General features: G+C 38.4%; 1 protein-coding gene and 1 pseudogene across 2 annotated transcripts; one reads left to right on the top strand and one right to left on the bottom strand.

Annotated features, from left to right (window-relative positions):
* Positions 1-10: 10 nt before the first annotated feature.
* On the bottom strand, positions 11-27514 carry NFKBIZ (NFKB inhibitor zeta). Of its 2 annotated transcripts, XM_039857053.1 has the most exons (13): positions 27354-27514; positions 25918-25986; positions 8072-8211; positions 7523-7553; positions 7298-7401; positions 6424-7202; positions 5625-5730; positions 5091-5237; positions 4834-4897; positions 4400-4569; positions 3297-3407; positions 3012-3179; positions 11-1423 (listed from the first exon to the last, which is right to left on the bottom strand). In XM_039857053.1, exons 3-13 carry the CDS (start codon positions 8198-8200, stop codon positions 1370-1372), a joined length of 1863 nt encoding a protein of 620 aa, XP_039712987.1. In that variant the 5' UTR covers positions 8201-8211; positions 25918-25986; positions 27354-27514; the 3' UTR covers positions 11-1369. The 2 variants fall into 2 exon arrangements, with proteins under 2 accessions (XP_039712987.1, XP_039712986.1); XM_039857052.1 differs by lacking the exons at positions 25918-25986; positions 27354-27514 and adding an exon at positions 10314-10750.
* Positions 3959-4077, top strand: LOC120598206 (uncharacterized; annotated as a pseudogene).
* Positions 27515-27978: the final 464 nt, after the last annotated feature.

Genomic DNA, 27978 nt, shown 5'->3' with positions numbered 1-27978 from the left:
TTAAGATGAATAGTACTAGTGAATTAATGTTTATTTAAAACCATACATAAATTTTTCCATGAGTATGAATGGACTAGTTCATAATATAGCCATATTTACAGATACCAAATAACTATAACTTTTGTCCACAAGACATACTGGATCAAACAGTGTGATCAATTCAAAGGTTATCTTTTTTGAAAGGATTTAAGCTACAAAAAAGATGATTAGTCAGTCAGTTGCTTGTGAGACTTCTCATTTTTTTAAAAAACGGTTTTTAATGAATCAAATTTATTACAATGAATTAGTATGTAATCAGGTCCAAATACATTCCTTGGGGTATGCCAGAAGTAAGCAAAATTTACTAATAGAATTAAGATTACTAAAAAATAAAAGATTTTTTTCTGAATGGTAATATAAAACATCATGGAGCATTATCATTATTTGACAAAAGAAAATCAGTAAGACGTGTTTCCATATTGACTTTTTGGTGTTCCTATAAAGATAAAACAAAATTCCTAACAGAGCAAGTAAATGATGAATCTTAGAAGGCAAGTCATAAAGAGGTGTTCTCTTTAAGAACATGCAATTCCTCACAATTAATGTGTCTCATCTCAAAGCATGAGAAAAGCATATTTACAATTCAAACAGCGCTCTGTCAGCCACCGGGGGAACCACCCTCCACCTGCTGTATCTACAAAGATTGTAGTTGAGTGATAACACTGCTCCTCTGAATGTGCACAGTTTTTAAAAATAATGACGACTGTTCTTTTCTGCTTTATTGATTTACACACTTCAAATGTGACTATGTTAATGACCAAATACGTACAAATATTTTAAAAGACAAAAATAACAATTATATACAGTTTGAAAAATCAAATTTTAACCATGGCACCTTCCATCTACTCTAATGAGTAGAGGCTTCCAACACCAGCAACTATCAGGTACTGAATCAGGTCAAACAAACCCTCAATACTACATCCAGACTTATTTTTTTCCTTCCAAATGCTTTCATTTTTCTTTTCAAAATGTTTACAATTTACCTGCTTTTAGAATGGCAACAGCTACATAAGCAATGCCTTATGCCACAAATCAAAGTCTTTTCCTACCCAAAAGCTACTGTTAATTAAAGTCAATTTTACCATTTAGATTATATTCAGACATCTAGATCCCAGATACCTGGGTGTGAAATATTAAAATCTGCCAAGAAAAATTAGATACTTTTCTTCTTTTCTTTTAATATAACCCACTATATAATAGTGAACTAAATATGTTTGTTTCATAGAAACAACTTACATTTGCCAATACAAGGCAAATGGTCTATGTACAGATACATCAGGACTGCCTAACTGACAGTGAGTATTGCCGACCAGGCTCCACGTCGATGGAGCTAATACGGGGGAGCTCTCTGAGGAATGGACTTTCCCTTCAGGATACGTCGGATCTGGAATGGAAATGAACAGTATTTGTGAGATTTCTTTTTTTATGGTCAAAATACCACATTTCCTTCAGAGTTTCATTTCCCCCTTATATATTCTACACCATTCCTGTCAAGTTCTAAGTATATATATGAAGAAATATACAACATGTCAAGATTTTACGGTGACTTTAAAAAATATTTTAACTCCTTTCAAAGCTTATTACAGATCTCCAACAATAATCTTTGGGCGCAAGAGCATTTCCATTAAAATTATCTAAAGTTGAAAATCTCCAACAGCTTAAATAAGATCTATATTCCTTTCCTAATCTTTACTCTTGCTGGTTGTGATACTTAATATAAGGCAGTAATATATTATAATATCTCACCTATCTTGAGGTCAGCTTTGACTAACAAGAACCCAGAAACTATCTATACACGCAAAAATAAATCCTTAATACCCTTTGAGTCAAAACATGTCTTGATATCCAAGAATTAGCGCATCTGCAGATAACTATGGATCACAGCAAAGCCCCTAGGCTCACTCAGAGCCTAATGATTGATTTTATACCCCAGTCTGACAATTTTATAATCAGTCTCTCAGCCCAGAGCAGGTTAAATGCAACAAATTAGAAAATAGGGGATGCAACTGATAGCAGCTAGAAGACACAATGACCATAGTCTGACAAAAGAAACAAAGGAAAAAATCCTCTCGCCACCCACACAAACAGACACAAAAATACAAAAGCAGAGTAATCTGAGAACATTCAGAGTTAAACGGCTCTCCACACTCAATAATCCCTGAGAACATCACTATATGACTGCATATCGCAAACCTGAAGAAACAAATACCAGGCTTAGTTAGGACTCTGCCATTTACTACTGAATGGTGGTTGCTGTCCCTGGAACCTCTGTGAGTCTCCATTTTCTCAACTGAACTGTTATACTGCAAAGTCTTCGTAACTATTCAGTGGTATAATATACATGAAAACTTTACGAATTATCAAAAGCTTCGTTTTAAGTTATAAAGAGCTCTACAAATACGTGTTCCTTAACATTATGGTCATAATGAGAGCTGTGAATCAAAGAAATGACTAAATTGCATTCCATATATTTTACTTTGTGATTATCAAGGTATGTAATGACCTACCCATAGCCATAATCACCCGCATTTTCCCCGGGGAAAGATTTCCATCAAAAATATCTTAAGTTATTAAAAAATTCAATTCTTGTTATCAAGAGAAGTACAGTCATGTAAAACAAACTATTCAATCCCTAAAGATAACATATAACCTTATGGTGAGTAAAGCATAATTTTGTTTAAAGTATAAAATAGTTCTGGGTTCTAAATTGCATAAATAACCTTCTCATTTCTTATTTAGTATCAGTTAGCAGACAGGAATAATTTTAACAGCTGATATTTACTGAGCACTCACTAGCCTGAGACTATCCTAAACACTCTGCAGATACCAACTCATTTAATACTGACAGACACAAACACTGACAGAACCTGTCTGAAGAGCACCAGCTGGGCTCCGCCCTGTACAACCTCACCTCCCTTTATGTTTCAGACCAAGTGCCTGAAAGCATTTCTTGTCCCTTCTGGAAACCTCACCTGCTCTCCCACAGGGCCATCAGGAACCAAATGCACTGGCTGTTCATTTTCCAAGTTCCGAGTACTTGGGTCTGCTCCCTTCCTCATCAAGAGGCGGACTGCATCCAACTGTGTCACCCGGTACTGCAGGCTGGCAGCAACATGGAGGGCAGTGTTCCCATTGTAAGCCTGAAAACCAAGAGACAAAATGACACCCATAAGGAAGGAGAACTTTCATGAAAGCTCGAAAGTTTAAAGAAGGCCATTCTAACTCTTGTGCAGTGACTGAAGCTTTCTTAAAAGTACCTTTGCATTCACAAAGGATAGGCAACTGGGCAGCTCCAAAAAGAGGCGAATGAGTTCCAGATTTGCTTCCTCAGCTGCCAAATGCAGGGCTGTGCGGCCACTTTTTCGATCCTTGTCAAAGGCAAGAGGGGAAAAAAACATGAACATCCAAACACCATAACTTGATATGCTTTTCACCCAGTCTCTCAAATGTCTGACTTACCTATGCAGACTCACTTTGAATGCTCCCTTCTCCACAAAGCCTTCCTCAACCCCGAACTAGATGAAATCTCTCCTTCCTCTTGAATTCCCTATTAACTTGCCTATACGTCTCTTATCACAGTCTACCCCTTGCATACAGGGTGGCCATAAAATATAGAAACATAGGCAATATTATTTTATCATGTACTGAAATATAATACAATAAACCATTTATAACGTACTCACCTATTTTTCCAGACTAATAACCACCCTGTAGACTTATTATTAGGTATAGTTCTCATCTCTTCTATTAAGCAGTAAGCTCTCCAAGGACCCAAGAAGCTTATGATTTAGGCATTACCCCCTCCGCCCCCGCCCAGAAGCCCTAACTCAGTGCTTGCTTGTACATAAGAGATACTCAGTAAATAAACCTCAAATTTGAAGATAATAAAATATTTTTCAGTTAAAAAGTAAAAAGATTAGTCTACTGCTATGCCACCCTGAATGTGCCCAATCTAGTCTGATCTAGGAAGCTAAGCAGGGTCAGGCCTGGTTAGTACTTGGATGGGAGACTACCTAGGAATATCAGGTGCTATAGGTGTTTGAAAAAAAAAAAAGATTAAATCTAGATCCCACGACGAAGCAAAAAGCACTACCTTGATAGTCAGTGTATGAAAATGGAAGCAAAAATGACGATATTGATTTCAAGCATTTTTTCCTTGCAGATGAGATGATCGTTTAAAATATAAGTTTCTTAACTATCCACACATTGCTACTCACTCCATTAATTTAAAAAGTTTTAATTTCTACTTAACTATCCACACATTGCTACTCATTCCATTAATTTAAAAAGTTTTAATTTCTACTTTTGCTGTAACCACTTTTCTCCCCTATCTCATCTCCAAACTCTTCTGTGAATTTACCTTAGCTTCCACTGCTGCTCCCATTCCAATCAGACACTTAATGGTGTCAACCAGACTCTTATTCTTCAGTAAAAGTTCTTGAACTTCAGGTGAATGGGACTGTCGATTTCTCTGGAGTTCATGCACCACAGCATTATGGGCCACAACTGCACAGTGTAGAGGAGTCAGACCTAAAAAAGTGTAAAAAGCAGCAGTTAAGCACCCCATCAAGTCTTTCGGTTGTTCTATAACTACAAACCTTGAGGATGGCCTCTAACTTGCCCTACAAATGGGCTCAGCAAGAACTAGTAAGGCAATCTAAATAATCCCTCCATTGGCTCTTAGTGATAATTTTATCTATAGTATATTTTGGGTTTAATTATAAATTTTTAGAACTTATTAATGGGCCCCTCTCTATAAATGGTTTTTCACTCAATAAAGTTTCAGTTGATTACCATCATAGTTAGTTGCCTCAAGATCCACAAACTGATTGCTCATCACTGCACCCTTCTGAATTGCCTGCAAAATTTTAAAATAGATATCTGTTAGCAAAAGACAAGCTACACAAGTACTTATCTATTAGTATTCCAAGAACTGAACATGTCAACTCAAATCAGTTATTGCAACAGACAACCCACATCCCCAATTTCTAACATCCAAGCCCTATCTCTTTGGCCCTATGATAATGGAAGCCTAGCTTGCTGCCTCTTACCTGAAGCACCTGGGAGTGGCCCTTCTCAGCACAGACATGCAGAGGGGTTCTTCCCCAGCAGTCAGTGGTGTTCACCTGGGCCCCAAGGTTCACCAGATCCTGCACAATGAGATGCTGATTGGCAGCCACTGCCACCTGAAAGGCACTCTGTGAACATTCAGAAGAAAAAAAAGTTTTAAAAACATATAACACTATCCTAACAAGGAATATGAACCTAAACTAACACTGAGGGGAAAACCCACATAGAAAAAAGTTAATCCTATTAATAAGCAATAAGATAGTGTAACACAAGGAAACTAAAATAAACTCAGGGTACGGCTTTATTACACCCAGTTAGTCTTTGGTCACATAACTACAAAGTTAACATTAATACCTTCAAGGTTGGTAGTTGCAAAGAGTCAACATCTCATAGTTAATATTAACTAAACTCTCCTGTCTTGAGTTCTGAAATTACCTATACACAAATATGAGACTGGCTATCATTCTCTTTACTATGACCACATCTTTGCCTTTTCACTCTGTCAAGGTCCTCACCTGTCCATTGTGCTCTTTAATATCCAGCATATGAAGCGCATTCATCTTTCTTGCAAGGACATAGGAAAGTGCCCTTCTCCCTTGGGCAACTGCAATATGAAGGAACCTGGGAAACAAGGAGAGGAAAAGAGGTGAATTACTTTTGATTTCACTAAGTTCATCTTTAAAAAAAAAATTCCTCTTTTAGCCCCTTTCTTGATATGTTAGTACACTCAAATGAAACATTACAGAGCATAATTTGTCTATTCTGCTAGGCTAACAATACATCTGAGTTGCAACAGGATGAGTTAGGCTGTCAGAAATAAGAATGCCAAGCACCATACTGATCATTTTAAATTTATTATTTTTAATATTCATAAAAACCCTAGAGGGAAGTATTATCATTTTACAGGTCAAGAAACTGAGGCACAGAGAAGTTAAATAACTTGCTCAAGGCCACAAAGATGTCAGGACAGATAAGTGTTCAAACTACAAATCAACTAGCTCAGAGTTGATAATGACCAACTAACCATGATCTGTTTTTTTCTCTATACATAGTTTATGCTGGTTTTTCAAAACCAATTATTCAAAGAAAACATATATATTTTATTAATTTAGAACAGGTCATTTGTTCAGCCAGAAAAAAAAAAACTTTCTTAAAATATTAGCTATCATTGAACAGCAGTTTCTACCTATAATCATCTTGATTAGCCAACTACTACCACGTTCTAACCTGGTATACTCTGGGAGTATATTGTGCCCACTGCGTACAGCAAGTATGGTTTACCAAATTAGGTACGTGAGATAAAGGAGTACTCACGTGTCACCATCTGCATCCTTTGAAAGAAACTGGTCTTGGGAGATATTTGCCAATTTATTTTCTTCCTGCTCTACTTGCCACTGAAAAAATGACTTCCCTAACTGTGTGGTGTTCACTGGATTTCCGATGATGTTCTGGAATGGCAAGGAAGTACTTAAAGGGACAGAGGCTGCATTGTGCCCCGCCAAGGCCTCACATGCACTGTGTGGCATGGTGCTGAAGTTTTGCAGGTGGGCATCATTTTGTTGCTGAACACTGGGGGAAGTCTGAATGGGAACAGCAACATTCTCACATTCCCCATGACTACTTAGAAGGGATGCAAAATTTTCATTTGGGCAGAACTGTGGTCCTTGACAATCAAAGAGGTTCTGTTCATATTTGGGAGACTGGGAATTTCTGGGATAAGAAGTGTATTCCAGACTTGAGTTGTGGGTGTAGTGCTGCGGCAGTTGCTGCACATTCTGGTTCTGTGGAGAATACTGGTACATGGGAGCCTGATCCACCATGTGTGGGGAGCTACCAACTTGGAACGGTTGGTATTTCTGAGGCGGAGAGAAGACCTGCCCTCCATGGAAGTCCTGACACTGCTCTCGGGGAGAGCTCTGAGGTACCACCACAGGGCTCATCCAGCTAACTTGGACAGTATTCAGGGAAACCGGGCTACATTCATTCTTGATGTTGATAATGTTCTGAAGCAGACTGGCACTGCTGTCCTGTTTGGATTCATTGTGATGAACATCTTCCATGCTCTCCACGGGTGTTGGTGTTTGAGGTGGTGTCTGCAAAGAAAAAAAATAAGTTGCACATTCCCTTCCGAAATTATTCCAGGAATAATTTCCAAAGGGTATTCAGAGAAAAATAGTGACATACTTACCAAAAACTGGCTATGTAACAAAGTTGGCCTTTTGCAAGCTGGTCCATCAGACAATGAATCAGGTCCTTTCCTTTTCCCACTATATGAAACTGTGTTTGTCAATTCTATACCCAAGAAAGAAATGTGGAATCTGTAATCATTTTATTTTACAAATTTTACCCGTAACCACCCTACATTATTTTACTCTAAAGCCCCCATAATATCATGAATAGAAGTAACTCTTACCTGTGTATTGTTCTCCGTTCACACCTTGTGTCTATAAGGGAAAAAAGTTTCCAATTTAGTGTAATATTAAATTGGTTTCCTTCTTAATATACATCAATAAACAGACTTATCTCTCTCACTTTACAGCTCACATTAAATTTCTGATATAGTTATTATAGCAATATTTATTTTCTATCATAATTTTCATTCTATCTTGCAACTTCCCCCATTTTCACTTTCACTTCAGTTCAACCCAGGTCAAGATGAAATGAATAAGGCCATTTGAGTTTTCCCTTTCTAGTCAAAATGTTCCATTTCAATTGAACACCATTTATTTCCTCGCCCCTAGTTTGCCTTCATTTATTCATTCATTAAATTTCTCTTGTGCACCTACCAAGTGCCTAGCACTGGACTAAGTGACAGGAATACAGCAGACAGCAAGAGACATATGCTCTGTCCTATGGACTCTGTGGTCTACAAAAGACTTACTGGACCTAGATCAGCAGAGAATAATAACCCTGACAGACTAATCTCCCTGCCACCCAACTCAAACCAAAAAATAGGTGCCACCTTAATATTATCCACGGCTTGGCCAGAAGCCTTCTGTTTATGACTTCGGATGTGCAGCAGTAGTTCTTTCACTGAGTTCTTTACACGAACACCTTGAAAGGGTCCTCTCTGCTGCCTTCCAACCCCCATATGGGGCTCAACTGTTCAAAAGAAAAGAAAACATATCCCAATTAAATCATACACAAATCTTAATAACTTCAAAAGCATAGCAGTCTAAGGTACAAAGTTCCCAATCACCAGATTGCAAAGCCTTTCCAACTCGCTCTGGTCAATGGCCTACATGTCAGTTCTCAGCCTTTCTTAAGATTCTATGTTGCCTGATACCTCTCCTCATCAAGCACTCTAAGGAATTAAAGCTCATAAAAATGTAGTTTCGGGGGTCCCCGCAGCCAACAGATAAACCAAAATTAAGCCTCTCTATCTGTCCATGAGACAGGATCCCAGATTTTGCCAGTCTGACTCTCATAAATCTATAACTATTCTTGACTTTTGAAAAACCTTGAGAGAGCAAGAAATAAATGATGAATTTTTAGCTTTCAAACCGAAGGCTTTGTGTCCACATAGAAATTTAAAAATCTATCAATCCACTCACCTAAGAAAGCCCAAACAAACCACCTCCAAAGACCTCAATGTACCAAAGCCTAACAATTAATGTCTTAAATTTGTTTCTTCTTATTTTGCTCACATCGGTTACACCAAGAAAGCTGCCTAAATTCACTGAGCTTAAATACATTTCTACACACGCACACAGGATTTCCCCTTACTGACTGTTTTGGGGATTGCTCACAGAGGCCTTCTAAGTAAAAAGGAAATAGTAATCTCATTTCATATTTAAACTTTAAAATATACTTTAAAATGTAGCCTATGAGTACAGCATTCCACTTCTGACCACTACTATGTCACAGCCTCTTGGGATGAGCTGAACATAAAGTAAACATGCAGAAAGTCAGGAAATGAATAATTCAGCCACTCCATTGACAGTGGAAAAAAGATGGGACAAGAAATAATGCATAATCTAAACATATGTCTCAAAAATATCTGAGAGAAACAAATGAATGGTGAGGCAAATTAAACAACTACTTGGTTTTATGTGTAAGTTTAGGGATAGCTTGCCAGAATCTAACATATTTCTCTGGAATGACTGCAGTTAATTAAACGTCACAGGGAGAAAAATTCAGTTTCTGAAATCCCCGATGGCTATGTGGTAAACCAAAGAACAAGTAAAACAGTTTCAGCCAGATAAAGGCCAAATGTGGGAGAAAAGGTTCTAATTACACACACACACACACACACACACACACACACACATTTTTGCATTTGCTGCACACTTAACATACAGGGAACACCTATTCAACCAAGTGGTATAAATCACTTTTTTAAATGGAAATAGAAAATCATTTTTTAAAATAAAAGACAACCAAAACAGCAGTGGCTAGCGGTAGAGAACACCTGAAAGGGAACATTCTTTAAATCATACTGTTTAGATTTTCCAACATTTGAGATTATCTAGCCATTCTTTAGTCCACCCACAGTGGCATCCTGTTTTCCCCCCAATTATGCAACTCGGTTCATTAAGAAACTAACCAATTCATAATCGAGGAAAGGAAACTTGCCTTTTTTTGCCAGACACACTTAACTATTCTAAAGTACACAGAATAAGAGAACATAAATTCTGGGCAGACCCGAAAGTCGCCAACAGCACAAACTAAAGGCATAGAGTTGGTTTTCAGTCTAGCTTCACCTTACATCTTGGTAATATCGGCTTTCTTTAGAATAAAGTCTTTTTACTTAAAAGTTCCACAAATACTTAAGAAAAAACCTCAAACACAGTATTCATACCCTTTCACTAAAAAGCCACAAGAAAAAAAGTTCACCTACAACAGATCCAAAACCTCTCCACAGTAAATGAATTATAGTTTAATAAAGCTGGTTTAAAAAAAAAAAAAAAGAGAGAGAGAGAGAGAGAGATCTAATAATGTGGTTCGTTCTCCCCCATCTCCCAAGTCAGAACTCAGCTCTTGAGTGGCGTTTCAAGCTACAAGGCCAGACGGTCAAAGAGCATCGAGTTATATATATCAAACGCCCAGCACCGGGCAGGCATCCAGCAGTCGCCTAATAAGTGATGGCCACTGTGATTATTGTGTACTGCCACTAAGGAAGGCGCAGAGGCCACCTAACCCTGGTCGGGGTACCTCCCGCCCGGCTGGGTGCTGGGCCCGGCCCTGTCCGGGCCAGTGGGTACCTGGCAGCCGCTCGGCGTTGGAGCCGCCTCTCGGCCGGGACTCGACCGCCCCGCACGAGGACACGGACGAGGCAGAGGAGAAGTCGGAGGAGTCGGAGCTGGGCGAGCCGGGAGCCGAGGGCCCCGACGCCGAGCAGCTGGCGTCGCCGGCGCCGGGGGCCGCGGCGGGCGGCGACGCGCCGTAGAAGTAGGCCAGGTTGAGCGGGCTGGTCATGAGGCCGCAGTCGCCGGCCGCGTCCAGCAGCCCCTCTCCGCCGCGGCTGTCGTCCAGCAGCTTGTCCACGATCATGCTCCCGGGCGCGGCGCTCGGGGACCCCACACACCCACGCTGCCGGCTTCCTGCGCGCCGCTGCCTCCCGGCTGTGGCTCTGCCTGAGGGAAGCTCGACGACCTATCGCTGGGAGGACCGCGCGGGGACGGGCGCGCCGGGGCGGCTCGCCTATTTAACCGGCCTTCGGGCCGCGGCCGGGGGGAGGGGCCGCCGCCTCGCAGGCCTCCCCCGCGCCCGCCGGGCCATTGGCGGCGTCCGTGCCCCTCCCGGCCCCTCCCCCGGATGCGATCGGTTTCCAGTAAAATGTACAGGATGAAGCAATGTGCCCTCCGCCCTCGCCCCGCCCGCCCGGCCCCGCCGAGCCCCGCGGCTTGTTTTCGTGACCTTCACCTGGAAACCAGAGCCAGCGCGGCCTCCCGCGAGCGGGACTCCGACCGCCGCCCCGGCCGCCCGTCGAAAGAAGCCGAGCCGGGCCCAGGGCGAGGGCGCGCGGCTGCGGCCCTGGGCTGCGGGGGAGGCGCGAAGGCAGCTGGAACCGGCCGGCCTGGTTCCGGCGAGAAGGAAGTCCGGATCGGTGCGCGCCCCGCACCCCTCCGCCTGCCCTGGCGCGGCGAGCTGCTCGCCAGCACGATTGAAGGCGTCTCTGGGAGGTTCTTAAGGGCCCATCTCCTCCAGCGCCTCAGAGCAACTTCTCAACTTAGTAAATGTTTGCCAGCGTTCCTTTTGACCGGCTCGCAAATCGAAAATAATTTGAAGCCATTTTCTTGCCTTTGAATTACAATCTGGGCAACAACTAACTTTTCGTTTTGTTTGGGGCGGGCCTAGGAATAAAAAGCAGCGCCCTGTACCTTTGTATCCTTTAATACTGGAACACAGCAAAATGATAATAAACACACATATATGTATGTGTCTGTATTTATATATGTAATTCCCTTCGTCTGCATAAATTTACATTGTGTCCGAGAAACAGGAATTTTGCCCTTTCCTATCTTAAATACTTTCTAAAATGAATTTACACAACTTTTTATTGAAGTCCTATTTGCTAAAACCATGGCTAGGAGTTGGCAAGAGAAAAAGATGAAGAATTATGTCCGAGTACATTATACTTTCAAGTACATTATAATCTCATGGGAATGATAAGTACACTCATGCTAATTAAAAGAAACTGATTATGATTATCACGAAGGATACAAAGTTCAGTGAGTTCTAAAAAGAGAGTCAACAAGTCTGGTGGAGGAAAAGAGGTCATGAGGAAAATCTTTGCAAAGGAAGTAGCAGAGGCACTACAGGATGGTGGGATGTCAACCTACAGCGTTTACAGCATGAGCAAAGAACTAAGAAGAGTCAGATAAATGCATACAGCCACTTTTAGGATAATGAAAGGGAAGATAACATTAAATATAAAAGATAACTAGGGCAGAGCACCTCCAGTGGCAGGCTGAGACCCTGGGTCTTTATTTAAGAAATACATAATGAACATAAAAGACTTGGGCAGACAATATGAATCTGGAAACAGCTTATTGGGCATGACACTGAGGAGCGCAGAGGCCGTCAGGAGCCTCTCAATAAAATCTATTTGGATTTTTTTTCTCCTCTCTAACATTTTATGTATAATAAACGCCTTAAATGGCCAAATAAATTCATGGACAAAATTCATGGCAAATTTTTTTTACAAAATTAATTCTCCCCCTAAAATTATTTCCTGTTTTGCTTGGTATGTAAAATTCAAACTTCAAAATCATGGCCTCTGGAGAACTTAATATAGATAAATATGGTCCATGAAGGACTAATGTCTCAATATAAACAGTTTTCCATGAAATGCTAAAGGAATTGTACTGTTTGAGAAGACCAAACCCCCACAGACACAGTCGAGAATGATTGTTAATATCACTACAAAGGGAAAATTTTAAAATACTCTGCTTCATTTAAATTTTGAAATACAAACTCAATTTTGTCTATTTAATTGTTCTAAACATGGTGGGAGATAGCCACCATGTCATGAGGACACTGGACAAGTCCACTGAGGCCAACAAGCAGCACCAACTGGCCAGCCATGTGAGTGCGCCATTTTGAAAGTAGATCCCCCAGCTCCACGTCAGACCTTCAGATAGCTACAGCACTGACCAAACAGAACCCCAAGGCATTCCCAGATTCCTGACCATAGAAATTATACTCAAAAAATGAAGCCTTGAGTATTCGCCCAAGGTCACATTGTTCATTACAGGTGGAGAAGTGATTTAAATCCTCATCTGTCTGACTCTGGACCCTGATCGTTTGCTTTAAAAAAGATTAGAGGACTCATTTTCCTCAAGGCTCAGATGCACGGTCTACATCTAATGTGATAGAAAAGGGTGAAAATGACTTATCAGAGTTCCCTGACTCATGAAAGGGAGAAGTCTATTCCAAGGAACTGGAAGAAACTGTAAATAAGCAATAAAAATATGACGATGCTATCTTTCCCTTGGCTTTATAGACGTTAATCATTTACTTTATTGTGTCTTATACAATGGAACATTGCTGAACTAATTGTACTATGTTGCCAGTTAAGTAAAAGCTACTGAATTTTTAAATGTAGTGTAATGAACTTTAGAAAAGCCAAAAATTATTTGGTGCAGCTTTTCAAACTTGAAAAAGTCTGCGAAGTATCCTGAAGGCCAAATTACTGTACTGCATTATTAGCTAAAGAAGTGAACAACACAAGTGAGCAACCAGTAAAGCCTGGTAGATTTTATTTTGCTGAATGCCTTCTAGATGAAAAGTCAGCAAAAGAAATCATGGCACTGCCATTTTCCAATGATATAGTAAGTCACTGAATTAAAGATTTAATTTCAAACATGAAAACTGATCTTGTGGACAGAACCACATTTTTGCCTTAGAAATAAACAGATCTGCGACTATCTGTACTTGCTATTTGGGTTGTATTCATCAGATATCAGCCCCAGCTCATAATTGAAGATCTTTTATGTGAATGCCTGCCAACAAACATAAGAAATGCTGGAAATTTCTAAGTGTATATATTTTTTAATATAATCATTTATTCTGGAACAATTGTGTTGACATTTGTACTGATGGTACAAAAGCAATGAGTAAAACTTCTGGTGTCTTACAAATCGAGGCAGTGACAACAAAATGAACTAGTAGTCATTGTATTCTTCACCATCACCCAGTTGCGGGAAAAGAAAAAAGGGAAAAAAGCCAGTTTCACTTAAGAAAGTCCTAGATGAAATCATAACAACCATTAATTTTATTAAATCCTGAACTTTGAAAAATACATATTTTTTAATATTCTATGATGACTGTCTGGAAAAGCATTTGGTTTATTAGGTTGAACGATGTGATATTGCCAATTTTTCTACTCAGATAATGTTGGAGTTGTGAGCTGAACTAGTCACTATTTTTCATGGAACACCAATTTTACTTGTCTGACAAAATGTGGTTCTTCAAACTTAGGCATCAGATATATATTTTATTATTATTATTATTATTATTAATTATTTAGCTCCTACATCATTTTATTTTATTTTGTTTGTTTATGTTATGATGACATTGGTTAACGAAATCCAGTAAGTTTCAGGTGTACAATTTAACAGTAAGACATATATATATATATATATATATATATATATATATATATATATATATATATATTGCATTGTGTGTTCACCTCCTATAGTTAGATTTCTATCACCACATATTTGACCCATTTTACCCCATCTACCTCCCTCCTCACCCCTCCCCCTACTCTCTGGTGACCACTAGTTTATTGTCCATGTCGTTATATATTTTTATATTTTTAAATGAACAAACTAAGCCTGTCATATTAAGGAACAACCGACAGTATTGTTGCTAATGATAAAAGCCAAGCCTTCAAATGAGAATTAGAATTTGGGAAACTTTTGTCTGATACTCTGAGCTTAATAGTTTCCCATTATTTAAGACATTTTTGATGAAGTCAGTGATGATGTGTTATCAACAAATGTGACTTTTTTTATATTATGTAATGAAATGTGGCAACATTTGGAAAATGTACATAACTCAATTAACTAATATTTTCCAAATGAACCATTCAAGATGTTACAAAATCACACATTCCATTCAAGGTATAAGAGAAACCAATGGATATTAATGTATTAGACTACAAAAAGTTCATTGTTCTGGTTTCAGATTCCACATTCCATTTATCCTATAAGGAACTACCACTTATTTTGGCATAATATTAAATAAGAATATCCACAATTATCTGAAAAGGCTATTAAAATATTTCTTTTCCAACTACATATCTGTATAAGGCCAAATTTTCCTCATATGCTTCAATCAAAACGACATATTGCAACAAATTAAAAGACATGTAAGTATGTGTCTTCCTAAGCCAGAAATTAAGAGATTTGCAAAAATGTAAAACAATACTGTTCTCAATAAAAGTTTTTTTTTAATTTAGGAAACAAGTTTTTAAACTAATAAAGATTTTTTAAATTTTTATTGACAGAATGTACACAATATCATATCATTCAAACTTATAGTTCCAGATTGGACTAATAATTGTTGAACATCTGATTCTGAAACCTTCCTCTCTTCTCCATCTCAATTTAAACTGTCCAAGACAGGCCTTCACCTCTCACATGAGCCAGATGATTGCCCATCCAGCTTCGTCCACCTGAAATTATCCTCTACACTGCCATCAACATGCCATATCCACAACCAAGTCTAAGAATTCCTCTACTCTAGTGAAGGATCCTTCAATGGCTCCCTATCCTCTTTAGCTTCGAGTTCAATCTTCTTAGAATGGCAGGTGTTCCAGCCCTGCCTTCCTCACAAGTCTCATCTTCCTCATTACCTACAGTAATATCAAACAAAATATAGTTTCACACATCTCTGGAACTTCATCTCTGCTGCTGCCTCTGCACAGAACATTCTCCCATTCCTTACCTAGCCAACTCATGCTCACCTTCCCCATGACTCAGATTAACATCCAACACCCCTGGAGACTTTCCTGACTCTCCTTCCTCCCCACCCTCATTCTCACCCCTAGTTTGGCTTAAGGGCCCATCTTCTGTGTCCCCACACAGATTTCCATCATTGCTCTTAAGTTGTGTTGAAATGATCCCTGTCTCTACTACACTATAATCTCCCAGAACATGTATCCCTTGTAAATAGCCAACTACTTGTTATTTAGTACATATTTAATTGCATGGTAGAAACAAATGTAAATGCTTCCAAAATTATTTTATGTGCAATACCACACAGACATTAGAAATAGGCCCTTTGGCCCCCTAAATTAGAATCCCTTCATTCTTAGCACCTGGATTACTGTACAACTATTTTCATATATCTTATAAATAGAAAAACCCAGCTATCTTTTGTCCAGGATTCTTTGGCTCATATTAACTTTGTAAATAATGTAAAATGTTTTCAGGAGCTTTCAAAACAGATATCATGTTATGTAACATATTGATTTTTATATTGATGTCACTGTAAAATTTTTTAAACTCTCAGAAACATTTAAATTTCTGAGAGTTTGAATTTTTCTAAATGCAAAGGAACAAATTAGACCATATATTTTCAAATTTGTTTATTCTTCAATATGGCAATATTTTCTAAATGGCCAATACTTTTCTAGGCACTGGGTCACAGTGCATCAGACAAAAATCCTTGTCTTTGTGGAGCTTATATCCAGAGCTGTACACATTCTGGTCATATACTTGGATATTATTACTATTACTGAGATATACATACTCAGTACTATCAGGGCTCACATACTTCCCAAGATCACCTACGACATCTACCCTCCCAGGCTATGGCACAAACAGTTGTAGTTAGTAAGATCTATAAACTGCTTCCTTACAAATGGTGTAACGCATTATTTTGAGCCTAGAAAAAACAAAAAGTTGTCTTTGGAAATAATTTTCTAGGTCATGTTTGCAGCAAATCATTAACATCTGATATCAAAGCACAGTCTACCCTTATGTTTCTATTGAGGAAATTTCTCAAAGCAGGTAAATATACCTGTCTAGTAACTTAATCATCATACAGATGAATTAGCAAAAGGTTTCCACATCTCAGAACACTTTCCTCAGTGTTGACAGAATGAACTTGAAACACTTCTAAGTACGGTATGTACAGTATGTACAACCTTGCATGTTATGGACTGATTGTGTCAAGGCAAAATTAACGCTGGAGTGTCCCTGGGATATTTCTCTAGTGCCTTCTCTTACAAAAAGTATCCATTAAGAGGTGCCATGTACCACTTTGTCCCACAAATATTTTCTGAGCACCTGTGATGTGTCAAGTGAGTTATCCACTATGTAAAGTAACCCCACTGCTTTTCAGAAGGCCTCTGATGGATGGGCAGAAGAGGCTCCTTGTACAAGGACAAGTCACACAGTTAAACATCATAATCAGTTAGGTGTCCTGTGAACAGAGGCTGAATTACATCAGCCTACAGTACCCTGATATACCTTCCAGCCCAGCAGCAGACTGAAATGCAAGTCTGTATATTAGAAAACAAAACAAAATTTGTGTTCTCTTTTAACAGCTCATTTATAAAGAAATGAAAAATTTTTCCATCAGATCTGAGAAAATATTCACATACAAAAAATGTATATATGATTCATGCAAAATCAAATGATATGATGAAGTAATGCTCAGTGTTAGACTGAAGGGCTGTCTGGTATAATGATCAATAAGTAAGCAATGATCAAAACTCACACAAAATATCCACATGAAACTAGTGCACGTCCCTAAAAATTCACCCTTAAATTGTTCTTAGCTCATGAGGGTGTTTCCTGTTTCTATATAATGATGAACTTTATCCACAAAAGACATACAGAGAAAAATAATGATGTAGGTGAGCTCTGTCCAAAAGGGCAGAGCATTACGAGTTCTGCGGTTGCTTCTGCTTTTGCTGCCTTGTTGACAATTCAAAGATTTCACTTCCATAAATATGAATGAAACCACCATCACAAATACTGAATGTGAGAAATTGTCAACTTTTGCCTCCTTTAAAAGATACTAAAATCTGCTGCTTTAAGCAGAATGGTGAAGAAAGAAAAGTATCTTCTCCCAGCTCTTCTTTGCCTCCTTTTTTTCCTCTCCACTCTCTTTTTTGTCACTCTTTCCCATACAATTCTGCAAATTCCAGGCAGTAAAACATAGTCCAAAATTATTCTTCCTTATATATCCCCCTATAAAAAACTTCCATCCTCTGGGAAGTTAGCTCAGGTTTCAGGAGGAAAACACTGATAAACTGATTTACATTGTAATGTAAATAACTTTGTTACTTTTCATGGTAATAGTTACATTATAAGGAGAAAAAAATCTGAAGGCAATTAACTAATTGCCAAAGGATTGAATATTTCATAGTTGAATTTGGGTATCTGAAGTAATTAAGATTTTTGACAGAAAGACCCTCCATTCTTCCTTTGTATCAGACATTGGCCTACATGCATCTCAAAGGCATGAGGCTAAGAGACTTCCAAGCATCATTGTACTATCTTTTAGGTAATGATTTAAGCCTCTTTTCCCAGAAGAAGAGGTTATATGTGAAAAGTGGGTTGATTTGAGCTTAACACGTTTTTAATGTAGAAATAGGATACTATACTTGTAAATGCTCAGTACATAGTTGCTTATTAAACATGTCGATTAAACTGATTTATATGTTGACTTGTGTTTTCAAAACTTTCATATTCATACTCTCCTTTTCCCTTCCCTTTTTAACACAGATAATACATTTTTTCAAATTAGCTTAGGGACAATAATATAATCCATGCTTTATATAAAGGCATGAATGCCTTATATGCTGCATTTTATCAAGAGAAATTTTGCTTCTAGAACTTTTAATTCAGAATTTTAAACTTAGGATTTGGGAACTATCGGGGGTTTTTTTGGGGGGGGAGGAGGCTTCACATAGTCTACAAGGATTTATTTTGAATTTCTATAAACAAGGACAGTAGCAAGTGCCAGAGAGAAAGACTAATTATAAAAATGTTTAAGAGCCAAGAAGAAGAAATTAGTATAGATCATGTGCAGAACAGACATCATTACCCTCCAAAAAATAAAATATTATAGACACATAATATAATACTTTGATATACTAATAAGGTTAATAATAATTACTATCATTATATATCCATAATGTACTGAATACTATGTTGGGTACTATATATATATTTTTATCTCTAATGAAATTAATGCCTGGGAAAATGGTCAAAGACTAAGGTGAAATACAGTTATGAAATCTTGCCAACTACAACCCACATTAGCAGATAAAATTCAATAAACATGTATAGCTATAAAAATTTTGTAATTGAAAGGATAATTTAATATTGGAGTTAAATAATGAGGGAATCTCATTTACTAAAAGACTATGCAAATTCATACAACGTTAAAGATAATTATTCATTCAAACCATCACCTTCCCTTCCCCAAAATTGCTTTTGCTTACATTTGCTGAATACTTAAGGCCAGGAGTTGACAACTACAGCCTGTAGGTCAAATCTATCCTGTTGTACATCTTGTCACCTAAAAACAGTTTTTATATTTTTAAACAGTTATATTTTAAATAGTTATATAAGTGCCTATATAGTATCTTCCATCTTGTCTTAATCCACAAAACCTAAAATGTCTACTATTTGGCTCATGACAGAAAAAGTTTTCCAACTCTTGCTTTAAGCAAAAGTGCTTAGAAGCACTGTGGTATCATGGCTTTGAAGCTTGCAAACTCATCTCTAGCACTTACCAGCTATGTAACCTTGGACAAGTCCCTTAATCTCTGAGCCTCAGTTTCCTCACATGTAAACTGGGATACTAGTATCTAAATAAGTTGCTAAAATCACATGAGATAATGTATAATATATGTAAAGAATGTGATATATCCTGGATACTTAATAAATGTTAGTTCCCTTCCCATTCCCATAAATTATTATGATCATTCAGCAAATCTCCACCCTTTTGTGTGTATGAGGCTGGGAGGAGCAGGGAGGGATAGATTACATATTGGACAAAAACCTGTTTAGTCATACTTCGTTGACTGAATAGCACTTTTCCCCCAGAGCAGTTTATCATTCATTCAATCAAAGTGGTTAGGAAGGAGCCCAAAGTATTTTTTTTAAATCATAGTTGTAGAATTTGTAAGTCAGAAAACTATTATAATGAACTATTCCTAAAGATGCACTAAAATGGCCATGAGGTTCAGCTAACAGGTTTTCCTGTTAACACCCTCCCATTTGTCTCTATCTCCAACAAGTGCACTCAAATTTCATCTCTTAACCTCATTCTGGGTTTTACAGACTTTTCCTGTTGCCCTACAGAGTGTCCTCTTCCCATCAGCCTATGTCATTCTATACTGTTTAATAAAAGTTCCAAAACATTGTAGGGAACTTTCTGGGGGACCAAAAGGCAATCCTGCAATAAAGACTAGAGGATAGATAAAACCAAGTCATCTTATAGTTTAATATGCTCTGTTCATTTGAACCCTCAGAATCTGTGACCAGTGATTCTCAACCCTTTTCTTCCCCCAGGATGCCCGAAAGGTATGACTCCCCTCAGTAAGGTGCTCTCTGGATACTACAACCTCCAAAATGGGGTTGTGTGGCCCTTAAAAATACTTTCCCAGTGATTTCGATAGTCTTTTAAGGAGGAATTCCCCATCCGTTGGAGAACTATTGCTTTAAATTACTTAACCCAATAATTCTAGTACCATTTGTACCACTCAGACTATCTGAAAAAAAGAGAGGCTAGATTTCATAAGAGTTTTTACCTATATGAAATACAGATTCATATTTACCTTTGTTTATGATTTCTTAAAATAAAGAAGATGAGTGAACTTGGTTTAAATGCCTATCCTACCTACAGTTGTATTTTATGAGACACCATACCATACCTAGCAGTCCTGAAGAAAATTATACAGAAAGGTGACAAACTTACATTTGTGTGAACTGTTGGCACCCACACAGGTACAGTGAGATAGGATATGGGATAGTGAGTAAAAGGAAAAGAAACCTGACAGAAACCAAGGACTCCACAAATAAACTTCTATAAAAATTACAAAGAAAAAAAAAATGTAGGTGCAAACAGATAATTTGATGAGTAACCAGATTGTTGAAATGCCTGGATTTTTAAAGAAAGTCACACCTCCTTTCTCATAAAGACATGCTGTTGCAGAGAAGGGACTAGGTGATCTTGCTCTCAGGAAAGCACGATTTAAGGGGAAAAAATAGAAACAAAACTAAGTTTTAGGTTGTATATTTCAAGATTCTCAAATATATGTGTGTGTCCATTTATCTAACGGTATTTGTTAAAGATCAAATTTTGTTTTAAGAAAAGATGAAAAGGCAATATCTAGCAATCATCAATTAAATTCTATTGATCATAAAAATTAACCTATTCATAGATTCATTCAGCAGATATTTATTGAGCAGCTACAATGTTCTGGACCTTCTTCCAGGTACCAGAAATACAGTACTGAACAAAAAGACAGTCTGTGCCTTCATGGAGCTTACATTCTACTGGGAAAGATAGACAATAACCAAGTAGTAATAAAGCACTACAAAGAAAAACAAAGCAAGGTAAAGGGAGAGAGCTGGAGGTGATATTTTAGCCAGAGAGGTCCTGGAAAACCTCCATACTATCTTCCAAATCTATGTGACAATAAAGTAGTTTGAGACCTGAGAATTCTTGTCTCCTCTCTTTTTTGAAATCTGAGCAAGCTTCTCCACTCCCACAGGTATAACTTTGACCTATATATAAAGACTCCAGATTCTTATATCCACTTCCGACCTTTTCTCTGAGTTCTAATTCCACGATGCCAATAAGATAATCGACAGGTTGAAAACTAAACTTGCCGTATTACCTCTTTGCTCCTCCACCCCCACCAACAAACTATCTTCATTTTTCTAGACATTTCTAGAGGACTTAAGGATTTGACCCTTTCTGCTCCTTTATTCCACTGTAGAAAAGTCCTAATACTTCCTTCTCCAACATGCTTCCCACTATCCCCATAGTTCTCATTCTCACTACCATCACATTTAAAAGCACCTGGAAGTTTGTACGGGAAAGCCATCATATTCATGTTTTCCCCTGCTCAATCACAACTGGAGCCTGTGACTTCTCACATCAAAACTAAATTCTATACCTGCTTATCACATCCTCTAAAATCCGTCTGCATCAAATCTGTTATTGGTTGAATTGTGTCCTTCCCCCCAGGAGGTATCGGGTAGAGAGAGCCTGTCCTTTAACATTCTCACTGTACATTCCACCTCTTGTCTGCTATAAACACTTGGGCTGGCACCATCCCTAGATTTTGACATTAAGATTGTGCTTGAGAACCCTTTTCTTATCTTAATGCTGGATGCTGTTCAATAACACAGATAAACAAACAAAACTGTTTTCATGGGCTTTTTAAAAGCTATGAAACATCAGCACAGAACAGCAGGGCTGGGAAGGTCCATGATATATTAGCATCTGCCATCCCTCAGACAGTTCCATTTCATCTATGATGATACTAGAGATGCCAAGGGTAAATCGGCAGCCTTGCCCAGTGATGGGTTCAGTTTCCTCCAACTCTTGTCTTCCATCCCTGATTAAACCCACCTACTTTACCCGTAACAGAGTTATAAAATAGAAAGTTCTTAAAGTCTTCGAAATAGTTTCTCGCAGATTGGAAAATAAATAATTTTCACTTTTTTTTTCCATTATGGGTAATTTGTTTAACCAAGGCTCAGGGAGTGACCATGCGCTTACATTACAGAAGTAAGAGAAAGAGGTGGAAGAATGAAGAGGAGGGTGAAAATTCAAACACACAATTCCTGTCCTCAAGGTGTTCTGGGTTCAGTTCATCTTTACTCATATAAGGAGACCACCCTTGCAGTTCTGACCCTTTGAAACCTCCACAAACCTCTCTCGGGTTCTTTTAAATGTGAGATTCCATGGCAAGTGGTCCACACTTTTAAAAGGATCTGACCCATATGTTCTAAGTGCATTACCTCAGTGGTTCTCAGAGGAGTTATTCCCAGCCATGCACTCATTTATATGCACACTGCAGTGTGTGGACACGCAAGGAATCAGTGTGTAGAGGAGGTTGATTTGTTTTAATAGTGCTAAATCCCTTATCAGATTATTTACTCTGAACTTCAGATCACTTTTGCCAGATAGTCATGGTATATACACTTTTTCACTGCACTCTGCCTAACACTGTACAAGTTTTAAAAAATCATCATGGTGCAGCTGCTATAGAAAAAAGCATGACAGTTCCTCAAAATATTAAACACAGAATTATTATATGATCTAGCAATTCCACTTCTAAGTATACATTGAAAAAATTGAAAGCAGGGACTCAAATAGATACTTGTACACCCATGTTCATAGCAGCATTATTTACAATAGCGAAAAGGTGGAAGAACTCAAGTGTCCCATCAACAGATGACTGGATAAACAAAATGTGGTATATACATACAATGAAATATTACTCAGCCTTATAAAGGAAGAAATTTCTGAAATATGCTACTACACGGATGAACCTTGAGGATGTTATACTAAGTGAAATAAGCCAGTCACAAAAGGACAAATATTGTATGATTCCACATATGTGAAGTACCTAGAGTCATCAAATTCAGAGATAGAAAGCAGAATGGTGGTTGCCAAGAGCTGGGGGAGGAAGAAACAGGGAATCATTGTTTAATGTATATGGAGTTTCAATTTAAGAACATGAAAAATAACTCAAAAGATGAAAAGTAGCGATGGCTGCACAACACGAATATACTGAATACCACCAAACTATACACTTAAAAATGGTTAAAAAGATAAATTTTATGTATGCATATTTTATCAAGATTTCTCAAATATTAAACACATTAAGGATATGCTGGAAGATAATGTTCCTGAAGTAAAGAAATATAAAAAATAATAATAATAAAAGAAATCATCCCTCTTCTCGAAGCAGATATTTTTAAAAATCCATGACAACAATGCAGACATAAAGCAAGACACTAAGACACAACAGGCCAGAGAAAAATCCTTTTGACTTCAATTGAATAAGTACGTGTAGAGTACTTACAGTTGTGTGTCTCAACATTGCTCTCATTTTTACACTCCCTAAGGAGCCTTTTTAAACATTTTTTCCCTAATTGTCCCCTGATGAAAGTTTAAAACCACAGATATATTATATATCTGTTCATGTACGATGGTCCTTTAGGTGGCCAAAAATCGTGGTAATATCTAAGGAATTTCCCCCAAAGAACCAATTTTGATTTTTGACAATATCACCCTCTTTGAGAAAACATGATTTACAGAATTAGCCACTCTTAAAAGGGGCCCCAAAACAATTAGAAAACTTGACTAAAACAATCAGTGGACTGGGGATGCATACATGCTAACCAACATTTAAATGTGTCCCAAAGTCTTACACCAATATTAAAAGTATCTGCACACTGCTAAAGATCTAAACAAAAAGTGAGAAATTCATTTTTAATGTCTCCAAATATCTGGAAGTTGCTATTGTATGGATATAGCATCTAGGTGATTAACAGAATTTTGAGAAATTTAATTCAGATATTCGGTATCAAGCATAGAAAATGTACCATTACCACTGTTGTTTAACATAACCATGACAGAATTTATTTTTCTACATGGTAAAATGACATGCAGATTTTATAGAGAAAAAAAAACATAATTTTTCTTATTAACTAGAACTTAAGGAGCCTTATAATTTTGCTACTCAAAGTGGAGACCTTGGGCCAGCAACATCAGCATCACAGGGGACCTTGTTAAAAATGCAGAATTAGAAGCTCCACACCAGACCTACTGAATCAGAATCTGTAGTTCAGCAAGATCTGCAGGTAGTTCTTAGGCACATTTAAGTGTGAGAAGCATTGCCTTAAAAGGCAAACAAACATCAAAATTCTTCCTTAATTCATCAGAGCATTTTATTTTTTAACCATCCAACTTGATTTATTACTCCACTCACCTTATACTAAAGAGCTTATAGGCAATGCAAACTAGGAAAGGATCATGTGACATTAACAACAACAACAAAAATCACCAGATACAAAACATGCAAATTTCTATCCTGGGGGCTACCTCTGAAAAGTTAAATACAGATAGTCAACTCACTCTGCAATAGCAGGAATGGTAGAGAGCTAGTGAATGGGTTTGACAAGTGCAAGGTGGCTCTTCTTTTCAGCAGCCGTGGGCCCTTCACCAGAGGTGTGACTAGGAATGCCCTTTCGAGCCTTAGCTTTCCAGCAGGGAAAGAAACATCCTGAGAGGAGCAAGGTGAACAAGCAGCAGGATTCCCCTTTCTTTATAATCCTAGCTATTGTGTCCAAAAACAGCTTAATAAGAGGCTGCCTCTCCTCTAATGTCCGACCACTCCCATCAATTCCACCATTTCACTCTTTGAGAAGTGAAAATTTTTCCTACCATCTTCTTAACTGTGAAGGGTTACATGGTTATCAACTAAAAGTTTATCGGTTAGATCTGAACAGGGAGTAGGTAGTAGCCAGGTATGAGCTAGGAAAATGGAGGGACCCTAGGGAAATCAGAGCCCTGGCAAAGGTCGACCACTCCCCATGGTAGCTCTGCAAATATCCCAGTGGCAAGGGCATTGGCTATGGAAACAAGCCGCATCAGATTCACATCCAAGCCATGCTGCTTACTATCTGGGGGACCTTGAACCATTTGCTCAATTCCTCTGAGCCCCAATTTCTTTACCTATAAAATAAGGCTAATTACATGGGCCTCAAATGCTATTATGAGGGCTAAATGAGATTTTGCTGGTCAATTCCCAATATAAGTATTTAATAAATGTTAATTCCCTCTCCACTGACTCTCCCCAAAGAGCAGTAAAATATTTTACTCTGCTAAATTTGGAAGGAAAGTGTTTTACCTCAGAGATGGTCCCAAATTAAAGGAACAGGAAGTGCTTTAATCAGAAACCACACAGACCAGCTTTAATGAGTGGCTTCACCAAAACTGTAGGGGGTTTGCTGCTCTCTGAGTCTGTTAAAGATTACATAACCCTGAAACTATCAGTCAGCAGATAGCTGAATTCCCCTTGTAGATGTATCTTTCATGTGTCCTCCTCTCATGGAAAACAGTGGAGATTCAAATTGGTTAAAAGAGGCTAAACCACCCAAAAAATCTTAGTTCACAAGAAATCACAGTAAAATGTCTTTGATTAAAATTCATGTTAACTTTGAGGCAACTTCAAAAATTGATTGATTTAAGAGATACAAGAACCTTAGAAATTTTAAAAATATCACTTAACCCATTTTGACTACATCAGCCAAGGCCCAGGTAACATCTGGATCCTACTTGGTTAGAAAAATCTTCCTTGCTCACCCTTGGTAGTTCAGCATCAGGCCAGGAAAGCCAAAAGGTGACATTCAGCCTCCTGATCTTCCCGTTAACCTGGGGGAGAAAATCGAGAGAGAGCCAGACCATTGTCAGCTATGAGCGAAAGGGAGACATTTTTCTCAGGAGCAATTCATTGTGGGTCTCAGAACAATTATAAAAGTTTTCCCCTTGGCAGTGCTCTCCATGGTTCCTTAACTTCTGAGAGAGTTTCTTTTGCTTTCTGAGAGAGGGACTTTTTTCTGGAGAAAGTAGAATGAGAAAGATTTGCCTCCATTTCCTCAGTGAGGAAAAGTCTTTATCCAGGCAATTAAATTATGCTGACCACAGTCATTATCTCCATGCTGGAAAGGATGCTGCCAAACGTTTAACATTATTTGTGCTGCGCTCTGATTTCTTATGCTAACTCATCCCAGACTGACTTTTCCCGTGGCCCAGGGCTCCTTGCCTGTATCCTGCCCAACTGTGTCTTTAGCCTTAGCAAGATGTTATAATGGAGAAGGCTGGTAGATCACACACTGTCCTCTGAAGCCAAATAAAAAGATGTCAGGGTTATCGGCATGATTAGATGATCTGTATGGCCAAGCCTCTCCTCTGTCGGGGATTATTGAGAGCAGTGAATAAACTTCAAACTTTTTTCACCTAACCAGATGATGTATTTCTTTAAAGTGGGGGAATATATATTACCAAGAGCTTAAAATTCACATTTCAGACGTCATCCTCTTTGGGACACCCCCACCCTACAACAGCCAGTTCACTAATCCATGTAGAGAGAATCCCTAATCTATCCTACCTAGAAATGTGCTTTTATTTGCACAAAATCTCTTAAAATACTTTATAAAGATTGTTATAAATCTGGGGGTCCCACCAAGTCATCAAATTTCAGGTTTCCTTTATTCACAAAATGGTCCTGTAATATTTGTCTTTAACATTTCAGAGGTAATACAAGAATTAATGAGGGCATGTTATAAAACATTTCCATCTACTCAGATATATTTTTCCATATCACACCTTGGTGAGATGAGAAAGTATACCTCTAAACCCACACTCAAACCTCCTGAGAGATTTCTGCCTTGGGGTATCACTGTTCTTTCTCACTGCCTAAAGATAAATTATTCCATTAAATTTATTTTACTTTCATCACTCATCCTAGCCACCTTCTCCATCAGCATCTTAGTCCTTCCTGGGCCTTCAAGGCAAACAGAAATGATTCGCAGCCATTACCCAACTATAAAAACTTCCCAGATTTTCTTTCCCCAAAAAACTGCCCCCAATATTTTGCCCCAAAACAAGTTTGATTACCCAAATATCAGAAAGTGACTCCAAAGTGAAAGACTTTGAATATGGGGAAAGAAAAGAAAGGAAAAAAAAAACCCAGCATTTAAGATACTTTTCATACTAAATATCAAATAATAAAAATATACCTTTGTGTTTGAAGAGTCAAGTCATGCAAATACGTAAAGGCAAATCGTTTCCAGCTATAATCAGCGATAATAACCCAAGTACGTGAGAGCATGAGAAAGATGTTCAGTTTCCTTTTGAGGTTACATGATAAGCAGCAGCAGTTAAGCAGCCTTTTTCTCTAAGAACTCAGCGTCTGACCTGAGGCGAGAGGAGACCAGCCCCTCTCCCGGCCCCCTTTATAGCGCTAGCTCGCTTTCTGTTCACCCGTCTAGAGAGGGGTTGGGGGCGGGGGAAGCTAAGGAACTGTTCTCTAAAATACAGAATACGGTCAAACTCTCATTGGAAAGGGGTTGCGTGGGCACAGAGGAGGGGCAGAGGAGGCGGGGAGGGGGCCGCGAGGACTAGGTTCGTGGATTTTTTCTGAATACTGGAAATTCCCAGGCTAAAAAGGTACCGACCCGAGTCCCGGACATTCCCCTCCCGGGCGGGCACCAAGACCTGGACTGGAGCCGCGCAGAGGAATCAGAAGTCTATAAACAAAACATTTTTTTCTTAGGGATGCCTTTTTTAAATGTCTCAATGACCACTGCTAGGCATTAGCGTTGCTTCATTAGAGTCATCTCTTATTTCGCTTTTTCTGTATGG

Source organism: Pteropus medius, unplaced genomic scaffold (assembly GCF_902729225.1).
Source record: "Pteropus medius unplaced genomic scaffold, Ma_sr-lr_union100, whole genome shotgun sequence".
Taxonomy (NCBI): Eukaryota; Metazoa; Chordata; class Mammalia; order Chiroptera; family Pteropodidae; genus Pteropus; species Pteropus medius.
The sequence above is the reverse complement of the archived record's forward strand: the minus strand, read 5'-3'. Positions and strand labels throughout refer to the sequence as shown.